This window comes from Phyllostomus discolor, chromosome 4 (assembly GCF_004126475.2).
Source record: "Phyllostomus discolor isolate MPI-MPIP mPhyDis1 chromosome 4, mPhyDis1.pri.v3, whole genome shotgun sequence".
Lineage (NCBI taxonomy): Eukaryota > Metazoa > Chordata > Mammalia > Chiroptera > Phyllostomidae > Phyllostomus > Phyllostomus discolor.
This window is the reverse complement of record NC_040906.2, coordinates 45,891,127-45,904,036: the sequence shown is the minus strand read 5'-3', so window position 1 is coordinate 45,904,036 and position 12,910 is coordinate 45,891,127. Positions and strand designations below refer to the sequence as shown.

General features: G+C 40.2%; 1 protein-coding gene across 9 annotated transcripts in view; it reads left to right on the top strand.

Moving 5' to 3' along the window:
• Positions 1 to 12,910, top strand: part of OSBPL6 (oxysterol binding protein like 6) — a 201,482-nt gene that overhangs the window by 117,764 nt on the left and 70,808 nt on the right. The window contains exon 1 of one of the 9 annotated variants that reach the window (XM_028509685.2): positions 11,040 to 11,400. The exons of the other annotated variants lie outside the window; for them this stretch is intronic. Coding sequence (XP_028365486.1) covers positions 11,362 to 11,400 — 39 coding nt within the window. The 5' untranslated portion in view covers positions 11,040 to 11,361. Of the gene's footprint in view, positions 1 to 11,039; positions 11,401 to 12,910 lie in introns of those variants that run through there. 9 annotated transcript variants of the gene reach the window in all.

Below are 12,910 nucleotides of genomic sequence, written 5' to 3'. Positions count from 1 at the left end.
GTCATTATTCTCCCGACCTGACTGACATCTATGCAGATGGCGCCAAACTGCAAAGTCCATCCCTGTGTCTCTCCTAGGTTGATCATGTAGGTAAAGGATGTAGCACATAGCTGAGAATACCATGGTGCCTCAGTGTTCATTATTTGTCTTTCTTTCCCAAGTTCTAGTCCTAGATCACTAATTAACTGATTGGACATCTTTCCTTGGATGCACCAACGTCACCATAAATGAATATGTATAAACCACTTTGATATCGGGATAGTCATTATGTTACTGACCCAGGGTCAAAGCCATTCCTTTCTCATTTGCCTCTCTCACATTCCATAGGCTAGCAAGTTCAATTCATTATGTCCTTCATAAATATCATAATTTCTTTCTATTCCCACTCTTCACTGTCTAGCCCAGACTCTCCTCACCTCAACCCAGAATCCTGAAGTCCTCTTGCCTCACCTCCCCATGGCTTCATAAGATCAAATTCCCATAATATGGCAGATTCATGCCCAGAATCCTTCAAAGACTCACAAATTCTTCAATGACCTGCACAATTAAGGCCATATTTCCTTACGGGGGATTCAGCTACCACCATGACGTGCGTGATCCAGCCTCAGTGTCCCATTCTCCTCCCAACCTGTACAGTCCTGTGCACTCACGGTTCCTAGAGTGCCTCATCTCCACTCTGCCCTGGTCTCTCCTGCACGGAACCCCCACCACCCTGCTCTCGATCCAATACCTCACTGTGCTTCAAGGACCAGCTCGGGCGAGACTCTCACTGGCCATTCAAACCCACATTGCTGTTTCCCTTCTGTGAACTTTTGTAGACATTTTTGACAATATGTGACATTTAAAAAAAAATGATTTCCCCCAATGAAATGTTTATTGACTTGAGAAAGAGAAACATCGATGTGAGAGAGAAACATCAACTGGTTGCTTCCTGTACACCGGACCTACGACCTTTTTGGTGTACGGGACAGTGCTCCAACAAAATGAGCCACCTGGCCAGGGCAATATGTGACATTTTTATATTGTTTGTCTTTTAAATGTACCGATCTACCCAACTGTATTGTGAGCTCTTTTACAGACTATGCACACTAATGCTTCAGACGAGCCCTGCACCTCGAATATTTTAATATATCCTAGAGTCTATTTTTAAAGACCTGCAACAATATTAGTCTTGTCTTTTTATTACAGAATTTCCATTCCAGACTTATTTGTCTTTCTCCCTTCTTCCTTTCTCGTGGATAAACAAAACAAAGAATGTCTGCCAAATGCGTAGAAATAACAGACTGTCCTTCCCGTCAGTAAGTCGTGTAGCCCAACAGGTGGAGGAGGGAGAGAAGCAGGGAAATGGAGTTACTCGGTCAGTGTTCCTGTGATTTCACTCAGTTTTTCTTCACCAATGAGAAGGTCAAGGCTCCACACAGTGTTTAGCAGTTTGGAAGGCTCTAATAAGTACTTCATTTATGTTTGGACCAAGTCTGATATTAGATGTTAGAACATCTGACAGATTTGGTTGTGTGTCTGTGTGGGTGTGATCAACTATGACTCACAAGCTGCAAGAAACATATGTACTAAAATATTGAAAAAGGAAATAAAGCAGTTGATTAGGCTTTGAGGACATTTGCATAAACCAGCACTTCCCAGGTACCTGCCAAGGAAACCTTGTCCCTTGAGGTGTTGCATGAAGAGAGGATTTGATTGTCAAGCAAGTTAGAAAAATGCTAAACCAACCTCTTCTTGAGATGTATATTAATAAATTAAAGATACCAGTAATGCCTGCAGTTAGAACACTAACAGAACACTTTTAGGATTTACTATATTGTGGAACTTATTTTATTTCCCTAAGATGTGGATATTAAAAATTCAGATTCTTCCTCCTGCTAAGAAATGGGAAGGTCTAGGAACACTAGGCCCAGATTTGAAACGACAGCACTGGACTGGGCTCAGGAGCAGCTTCCCCTTCAAATGGGACAACTACCCTCTGACCAGCTGTAGTCCCTGCCTCTTCTTATTTTATTTATTTTGTAAATATCAATAGTTTTAAATTAATTTCAATTATAGTTGACATGGAGTATTATATTAGTTTCAGGTATACAACGTAGTGATTCAACATTTATATACCTTACAAAGTGGTCACCACAAGAAGTCTAGTGACCATCTGTCACTGTGCATAGTTATTACAATATTGTTGACAACAGACAATATTATTGACTATAGCAACAGTCCCCACCTCTCCTTATTATATTTCAGTACTTACGTATGTTTCCTGCCTGGTCCCCAAAGCATTTGAATTCTCCAGCTGTGATCTCAGCTATCAAGTCAAGTAACTAAGGGTAATTTCCACTTGGACATTAAAAAGGCATTTCAACTAAGCATGTTCAAAACTGACCTCCGCATTTTTCTCTCAAATCCACTTCTTCCCCACGTTCCTTATCTTAGTGAACAGAATTCTGTCCCTTCATTTGGTAAGCCCAAAACCTTCACCAGCAGCCATCCTGGACTCCTCTCCTCCTCTCACACCCTGCCACCAAAGCCTCTGTGAGTCCCATTCCTTCTGAGGTTGGTTCAGCCTTCAGGACACACCTGACATTTGACCCCTGCTGACCCCTTCACCCTGGCCTAAGCCACCATTGTTTCTCACCCAGGCTGTTCTCCTGCTTCCAACCTCATGTTGGTCCTTTTTTACAGAGTAGTCAGGGTGATGCTGTCAAAACCTGTCAGATCAAGCTGCTTCTCTGCTCCAAGCCCTCCAGTGCTTTCCCATCTCTCTCCAAATAATGTCTGAATTGCTGATTGTTGTCTGTAAGGTCAATAATGTGGATCTACTTATGTCTCTGGTCCCATCTACCAGGTTTTGCTTCACTTAATTCTCTCCAGCATTTCCCTCTGATGTGCCAAGCATGCCCTACCTCAGGGCCTGTGCATGTTTAGCTCCCTGAGTCCAGCTTTATTTCCAGGCATCCCCAGGTTTGCTCACACACTTGACTAATACTCCCAAAGTACCCTTTCTGGGTAGCCCTCTTTTCCCATGCGTGCATATTCTCACCACTCACTGTCCACTTGTTTTATTTGTTTACAGGACATTAAGCACCACCAGACATGTTACATATTTATCTGTTATATTTGTATCCCTTTCTTCTATTCCCTATCACTGAAATGTAAGCTCCTTGAAAACAGGGGCTTTATTTTGCTCAATCATGTACCTTTAGCACCTCATAGTATGTGGCCCAGGAGAGATTTGAGCTAAATACAGGAGGAGCTGGCACACAGAGGAAGATTGTGAAGCAGGTTTCAGAGGCCTTGGTCAGCTATGAAGGAACAGTCATGAGGTTGGGGGATGAGAGCAAGGAGAGGAAGTAGTATAATCGGAAGTTTCGAGTCTCCCGAGAAGAGTGAATTTTGAGAGTACAAGAAGGATGGTCCACTTTTTTTCATCCAAGGAACATATATGCATAACCCATAGACACAGAAAACAGTGTGGTGATGGCCTGAGGGATGGGGCTGGGGGGATCTGGATGGAGGTGGGCAAAGGGGGGAAGTGAGGACAACTGTAATAGTGCAACAGTGAACAATAAAAATAAAGTTAAAAAAAAAGAAAAGAAAAGGAGAATGGTCCAAAGGTGCAGGGGGGGAGTTGGGACAATGCAGACCTTTGTCTTGCTGCTGCCAGTCCTTGTATGGTGGGATAAATGACTTGTGGCTTATGAAGGAAGTGATGTCAGCCAAAAGTAAAACATTTGAACATTCGACACAGATGTTAAAGATATTGGTAGGAGTGGAAAGTAACTCTTTATTTAAAACAGGTTATTGTTTCCCAATTTCTCGTAGAATTTATTTTGTAGGAACATTAAATAACAGGCTAAGTATATGATCAGCTGACCAGATTTTGTTTGTGCGTTTTGATACTCATCCATTTATTTACATATTTTAGAGCCTGTTTTACAGTATGCAAGGCCTAGACCACCCTGTAGAGATAGTTTCAGTATTTCTGGGATCAGGCCCAAGGACTTTTTAAAAGCAAGACCCCTGTTTGGAGTCCTTGATTCTTTTTATTTGTATCATTAGTGAGTCATAAAAAAATCAGACACTATTGCTGTAAGAGATTAGTATTTGGAATGCATAATTACCAGGCGATAGTGTCTGTTGCTAGAGCGAGTTGTTATAGCTCTCCTGGGTTAGATGTTCTAAATGCTTAAATGGGTCATCTTTTTTGTTCAATGAGAAATCAAAGAAAAAAATACTGGCCATTCCTCATAATGATTGAAAGTTTGCTGAAGCTCAGAGATCATAAAATAAAGGACTTTTCAAGGAAAAATTTTTATTATGAATAAGTCATAACAGTCTGCTAGTTAATCTTCTTGCTAGTTTTTATAAAATAAAATCCTGTGTCATGGTCAGTCTGTAACAACTAATAGAATATTTCTGTTACATGGGCATCTACAAAAATGTTCCCTACATACTATCAACAGCAATGCATTTCAAAACAGCCTCAGCTAATGTCCATGATGACATGTGGAAGCTGTCCCCAACAGCGATCCAGTGGCACTCATAGAACCTTGGGAGGGTGTCCTAACCACCGATACTGGCAGCATCTGCTGTGCCTGCAGCTTTCATTATCCGTGAGGATAATGCCTCGAAAACCACAAAGTAAGTGTTCCTCACCGGCGTCTATACTTTCTGTACAGGGTTTTCACAACAAGTTTTCTTCTTGGACAAATAGGCTGGTAAAAATATCCCCCAGCACACATGACCTGACTAGAAATTTGTCTGCCTGCTTGGACCCCTGAAGCATATTCTTCAAAGAGTTTTGTTAAATGAAATCATCAGTTTGAAGTATAATGTCTCTGTCTTTCAAATATAAGAATTATTTCCATCTTTGAGTTACAAAAAATATAGTAGTGTAACCTCAAACAAAAATGTTCTACTCTTGGGGGGAAAAATCCAAGCATTCCTAATTTAATAGCCTCCAATTTAAATCATCTCCAGTGTTATCAGTGAGGAGGAATATAATTTGAAATCCACCAGTATTGGAATAGAAAATTCTTAGCGTTATGGAGAATTCAATGGATTGGGATTTGCAGGATGACCTGGAACCCAACTTAAGTTCGGAGAGAAATACTAACTTGATATGAAAATCTGCAGAGTACCCTCACTAGAGTGATGCAGGCAAATAAAGCCCTCGGTGCTGGGTACATTTAAACTCTTGAGTTGCTGGCCCTGGCTAGGCAGCTTTCATCCTGATACGCCAAGACTGCAGGTTTGATCTCCAGTCAGAGCACATACAAGAATCAACCAATGAATACATAAATAAGTGGAACGCCAAGTTGATGCTTCTCTCTCTCACTCCCTTTCTCTCTCTCTCAAATAAATAAATAAATAAATAAAAATGTATAAAACTCTTGAGTTGCTTCCAATTTAGCCTTTTTGAGATTATACCCATCCCATGGAAATCTTTAGGACTTAGGGCCAATGTCAATGGGAAAATTATATTTGCTTGCAAAAACACACAATGACCAGCCATTGTGATTTAAATGCATTTTATAAATTGGGTGTTCTGAAAAATCGAAATATTAGGCAAAGTTCCTGCATAAATGAATCAACCAACACCAGCGACATCTAATATTTCATGAGTTCTCATTGTGGAAGGTTGGAACTCTTAGCACCTGTTTCAGAGAACTGAACACTGGCACGAAGTGGTAAAATATCTTGACCACAGCTAATGAGCAGTTAAGACAGGGTTGGCCAACTCACTGTTTGTTCTGTTGTAAATCTTGACAAGCTGAATATCCAGGAGAACAGCCCTCTATCCTTGAAAGTGAACTTTGTAAGGCAGTGTTTGGTATTTTTGAGTTATGTATTGCCTTGTTTTCTTCCCTTGGCAATGATAGTGATTTTTCAGTCCTCATTGGCCTGGGGAACAATGGACCAAATGGCACATAGACCAAAATGTTATTTTCATGAAGTACTTGAATCACAGGTGAATTCTACGTTCCTTGTGTTTTTCTGAGTTTTCTGTATTTTCACTACTGTTTTGCCTTTGAAATCAAAGTTTTGATCATTTATTTGTTTATTGAAAATTCTGATTAGCCTTTTTAAAATTGATTTTAGAGAGAGAGAAACACCAGTTTGTTGTTCCGTCTATTTATGTATTCATTGGTTGCTTTTTGTATGTCCTGACCAGGATCAAACCTGTAACCTCGGTGTATTAGGATAGCACTCTAACCAACTGAGCTACCTGGCCAGGGTCTGATCAGCCTTTGGCGTGAAATGAAATGAGAGCGCCACAGATTTCTTGCTGTTCCCACGTGGCATTTGGAGATGGCTGTCACTGCTGCTTGGTATTTACTGTCTTGCGTTCAGCCCATGTCAAACGTGCTAAAATTGAGACCACTGGAAAGAAATTTGCCACCTGGCTCTTATTGCTTATTTCCCACGAGTGATTTAGAGCTCATGAGAGAGAATCTGTTTGCTTTTTTCTCTGGTACATTTGCCAGAACCTTTTGGTCCTCTCAACCTGCCTTAGTTTCTCCTCCTGGGAGACAGTCATTCGCCCAGGTTTGGAAAGCATCCCTCTTGCAGAACACATGTTTAGGTGTGTCATCAGGACAATAAAAACATCATCCTGAATGACTCTCAGTCTACAAAACTGCTTTATTTGATTTTCAACTTGAACAAATAGAAAATTTTACCCTCCCCCATCCCGTGTCCCCTGTAACTCTCCTAGGCTGCAAGTAAAATACTGTTCCAAACTTGAAGAGCAGCCCTGTGTGTGTTGTGTACTTGCAAGTGCCAGACTTTTTTACCTCGAGTCCTACTTAAGAACTGATTTTGTGATAATGACCGTGGCCAGTGTTAGTGAGGTTTCAGGGGAGTGGGCGCTCTCCTGCACTACAGCGGAGCATGCTTTGGCTTTGCCAAAATTTCTTCAGTGAACGTGCCCATATTGCCTCCACAGTAAAAACTGTATACTTTTTAAAGGTCATGTTTTGTGATTTAATGTATGCCTCTGTGTGTAGACTGAAACAATATTTATAGTACAGTAAATATAATTCAAATGTCAGCTATTTTAATAATAAAATTGTAAACCCCAACTCTATACATATAAGCTTTAAAATTTAACAAATGTGAAGGATATCCTTGGAGCAAGTTTTTAAAACCATCCTTGAGGCTCTGAGGCAGGAGCTAGACCACTGTTTGTCCTCTCTCTAAGCTGCCTGTATTTGTCTCATGTTAATATAAGTGTGTTTGTGGGAGAGTGGGAACTTAGACACTGTGTGTATATTACAACAAATATTTACTCTTTCATTCAGCAAATGCTTGTGAGCACATACGTATGGGCAAATTGTAGACATAATCTGCTTGGAGTTTATAAGGGTAATCAAAACAACCAGCTCTGCCTCAAATATATATACGTACATGTTAAATAGATATAAGAGGTCTGTCCAGAAGGTATCCAGCCATGTAGATATGAAAAATAGAGACATTTATTGAAGAACATACAAGAAACATTGTCCACAGGACAATGACACCTCATCCCCTTCAAAGTAGGCACCTTGGGACCTCACTCAGTCCTCCCAGTCGCCATCAGCTGCCCTTTCATATTTTCCTAAATCTCATTAACAGTCTGAAATCTCTTCCCTTTCAAAGGTGATTTTAGTTTTGGGAAAAGCCGGAAGTCGCAGGGCACCAAATCTGGGCTGTAGGGGGCTGAGTCACCTGGGTGATTTGATGTTTCCCCAAAAAACTCTGCATGAGATATGTTGCATGGATGGGTATGTTGTCATGATGAAGCTGCCAATCACCAGTTGATCGTAGCTGTGGCCTTCTGAATCATCTAAATAGTTTCCACTGAGGAATATTAAAGCTTAATGCAAAATTTGATGGAGAGTCATTGCTCTACTCACTCAGTCATTTTGAATGTGGTGGCCACATAATATACATGCTCACTCAACAATGTCTACCACCCCACTGACTAGTACAGTGAAGTCATTGTTCACGCATGTGCATACCAGTCCACTCTCCTTGGCTGCCAGGCTCATTGATGTCAGGCAAACCATTCTTGTTATCTTAACAATGGCTGGACTTTTTCCAGACAGACCTTATATACTATATAGGATTATTTGGGGAGTTTTTCTGCTAGTTTTATTAGCGAAATTATGTGAGTGGTTCTCATACTGAAAACCTTTGTTCTGGGTCATTTTAATAGCCTTGTACAAAATTACAAATTAATTTGGCTGTAGTGATCTTTTCAAGTCACACAGAACTGTTCTCTTTCCTTTAAAATGAATTCTACATGTCCTAGAGGCTTTGCTCTTGAAGTGGCTTAGTATTTGTTCCCAGTATTTGTCATCCGTTGACAGTTGCTGGAAAGGAGTATGACGGCCGTTGCTGGGGTTTCCTGTGAGTCCCTTCTGTGTGAGTGTTAAGAGTACAGGTGAGGAGCACATCACTAGTAAACTCTGGTTCTTGTTCTCAAAGGCAGCCATGGGCTTTAAAAAGCTGTCTGTCCATATGCCTTTTACCACATCATAGTCAAGATCACTGAACTATTCTCAGTCTCCAAACGGACCACTTGATGGGTCTCAGTGGTATTTCTTACAATGCAAGGTTTCCAACAACAGGCCAGCTCAGTGTGGGCTTTGGCTGTTGGTTCTTAATGAGCTGCATGTTTCTGTCCAGGAAAAGTCAAGACTCTGATGATCTTCCCCTCCTTCAGGGATTTCCAGTTCTGTTTTGTGGATTTTTTCCCAGCAACTATTTCTAAAAAATTCTACTTCCATTAGATTTATTACTAATACATTCTGCCATTTTTAGTGAAGGCAAGATAATTGTTACTGTAGAGAAAGTAGTGGAATTACTATTTCAGTCATAGCCTTTTGGCTTTGGTAAGTTATATATTTTATGCTATTAAAAATATTAATTCCTTGAAGGAAATTATTCAGAAGACAGCAGGCAAGTCTGTGCACATCTTTGCTGTGGGAATTCAGAAGGATGCATTGCCATCCACTGCTGATGCTTTTCCCTGGCGAGAATCTAGGGTATCTGTCTCCACTCACTTCATCAGCTTTCTCAGTGCGTGCTGATGCTCCGGTCACGAGGCGGTGCTGACTTTGGATACCGGCTTATCCAGGAAACATGATGGCCATGTCGTTATGTATCCTTCACTTCCAAAAAAGCACCCAGGTGTCACATGCCTGTGGGATGTCTGGACATATCTTTCTATGGCAATAAAAATGCACACGATTCCTGCACATTTATTCTTGTAGCAGTTACAACTAACATATTAGCTACCATTTATTGAGTGCCTGCTGTGTGCCAGCGTCTGCGCAGCACTGTGCATGCACTGGGCGCCAACTTCATGACTTGCTGTGTCGTCTAAGGTAGACATCACCATCCCCACTTTGCAAACAGAACACTGAGGCTGAGGGAGTTTCATGATTGCCAAGTCAGGTGATAAGTGGCAGCCTGCAGGTTGGCGTGCTCCTCTGTATGACTGTAAAACTCACGTTCTTTTCCCTGCATAGGACGCTGCTTCCCTGAAGTGAAAGCTCACTGGCTTGCCTTTAATTCTCAAAACTTGGAAATGAACCTTGAAGCTGTACCATATTTAAGAGTGCTATAATCTTTTTGCTTTGGCTCATTTCTGCCTCTCTGTTTTCACAGAAGGTTGTGGTAGAGGATGCCTTTTGATGTGTTCAGTTAGCCTTAGGGAATACACTTACTTGAGATTGCTGTAATTTTTATCACTTAACATTAGCTTTAACTTCAGTAGAAGGCAGTATTTAAAAGCATGGGCTCTACAGTAAATCTTGATTTACATTCCAGCTCCAACACTTACCAAATCTATGCCATTAATTTAACCTCACCGTGCCTCTCTCTGCTGAGACATAAAATAAATTTAAGTCATTACTCAAAGGTTTTTGAGTGAAGAGGGAATGAAATAACCCACATAAAACATAGAGACAAGGATGTAGAAAGCTACTGAATATTAACTGCTATCACCCCCACATCATCAATACTATCATCTGAAGGATACTAGTCTCACTGAAAGAGTGTTGCAATGTTAACATTAGCTATAACTAGAAGAGAGACAAGCCCATCAGCCAAAAAGCTTGAAGAACATAAAAATGCAACTACCACACAACCCACCAATTCCACCTCTGGGCATTTATTCGAAGTAAACAGAACACTAATTCAAAAAGATCAAACTCCCTGTGTTCATTGCAGCGTTATCTACAATCGCTAAGACGTGGATGCAGCCCAGGTGTCCATCAGCAGGTGGGTGGATAAAGACAGCGTGGTACATACAGGGTGGGGCAAAAGTAGGCTTACAGTTGTTTGTAGGGAAAACAATACACTGTTAATGAATAATAATGCAAGAATCAACTCTATGTTGTACATACTCACAACTGTGAACCTACTTTTGCCTTACCCTGTATATATACAAACAGAATAGTATTTAGCAAGTTAAAAAAAAATGAAATCCTGCCCCTAGTGACATGTATGGATCTAGAGGGCATTATGCTAATGAAGTGAATTAGACAGAGAAAGATATGCTGTACGATTTCACTTACATGTAGAATATAAAACAACACAATAAATGAACAAACAAACTAAATGAAACAAACCCATGGAAACAAAACAAACAGTTAGTTAGTTGCCAGAGGAGAGAGAGGTGGAAAAAAAGTGAGTGTGTGAAAAGGTGAAGGGGAGCAATAGGTACAAACGTCCAATTATAAAATAAATAAGTTCCAGGCATGTAATATACAGCATAAGAAATATAGTCAATAATATGACAGCTTTGTACAGTGGCAGGTGGTTACCAGACATATTATGGTGACCACATCATCAGGTATATACATGTAGAATCACTGTTTTTGTACACCTGAAACTAAAGTAATATTTATGTCAACCATACTTTAATTTAAAAATTACTTTAGATGTTTCTAAGTTATTTTGGATATTTTTAAAAAACATTTTGTGTTATTCATGAATATAAAATTAGCTTAGATGAAATAACCAGATGAAAACTTTCGATGAAGTTAACTTAAGTGAAAGTAAAGTAAGTGACAAGCTGAGCAAACCGAGAGACCTGTCCAGCAGATCACGTGGACTCTCAGTTTGAGAGTCCTGTTCCTTTCTGTGGGAATTGTCCAAAGCCAGGCAGCTTTTATTAAATGTCTCATTGTCTGTCTGTTTACCCACATCTTTGGTACGGGGCAAACCAGACTGTAGTCGTGTTGGCAGAGTTCCACTTGCTGCCCAGGAGATACTAAGATCAGTGAATGCTAGCCGGGAACAAACTTGTACCAGATTGAAGAGCTGCGGTGAAATGTGTTCTAGACTCCTGGTTTTATGTGAAACATGCAGCAAGTCTACCTGAGCAGGGGGTGCAAGGGGCGGGTAAGTACTTCCACCTTCTCTGTGTGCTCAGAGTTTCTTAAAAAACTGAACTGGAATGAACCTAGGTTCCTCAGTTGTCACAAATGTACCACTCTGGTGGGGGACACAGAGATCGGGGGAGGCTATATATGTGTGGGGGTGGGGGTGGGTGGGAAATCTTTGTACTTGCTGTGATGCTAAAGCTACTCTTTTAAAAAAATTTTTTTTAATGTGCAAAACATTAGTCTGGAAATGTAGTTATAATTTTAGTATTTGGGGAGAAACTTGATTTTAAAAGAATAATTAACAGGTTTATATAACTTTTCATTTAACCTGCTTATATAATACATGTAACACCTTGAAGGAATATGGCATCTGTTTACAAGTCATTGTGAAAGAATATGAAAATAAGCCAGCTTGTGAAGAACAAGCACAAAAATTTTTAGAGCAAATTATCTTAAAGGAAACATTATGAAAAAATTTTTGTTACTGAAGATGTTGCCAAACTAAGTTTGACATGTTCCCCACTAGATTCTAGTGGGAATCCCCACTAGATTCCCCATTAGATTCAAAGTCATAGCTTTGAATCTAATAAACAAGAGCTCTCTCATTAATCCATTTGATGTTTCTAGTTTAAAAGTTGAGCACTTTAAATATTTTCAAAAGTTTTATCCTGTTGGAGTTGTGATTTTTTATAATTCAAAGATGAAGCCAAAGGCAGTGTACTGCCCACCCCTGTGTGAATGATTGCCAGGGGGCTGTTCTTGACAACTTAATCAGAGAGAGCACTGACAAATTCCAGAAAAAGGTTTTATAAATATTTGGTTTTTTTTTAGAGAGAGGGGAAGGAGGAGAGAAAGAGAGGGAGAGAAACATCAATGTGAGAGAGAAACATTGATCCCTCGCCTCTAACATGCACCCCCAACTGGGGACTGAACCTGCAACCTAAGCATGTGCCCGACGAGAATTGAACTGGTGACCTTTTGCTTTGCGGGACACTGCCCAACCCAACTGAGCCACACTGGTCAGGGCTGCAGAAAATTTTGACTGGCTACAATGTTCAGCGTCTTGTGGTAGGATGGAGTGGGCTGAGGGTAGAAGGGGTGAAATACGGAGTGAAGATGAGCTGGTCCCCACCTTCAAGCAGCACCCAATGTAACTGGACTCCAGGACTGGGTGTGGGACTAGGCATGGTAAATTTGAAAACAGTCTTCCTTATATCTGCCAGTATTTAGAAGTATGGCATTGAAGGGCTTAGATATAAAAGTAATGAGTGTTTGCATGTGTGGTTCTATAACTTCAGAAAATAATACAATAATTAATAAATAATAATACAAAAATAAGCTCTGTTTTGCATACTCACAACTGAAAGCTACCTTTGATTCACCCTGTATAAGACTGTCAAGTTTGTAGAAAAGCATTTGACTACTTCGTTATCATTCTGGAGGTAAAATGAAAATAGCTCATTTTTTGAAGCTAGTTACATTTATAGTAATGTATATCAGCTGGTAGTTTAATAAATTATGCTAAA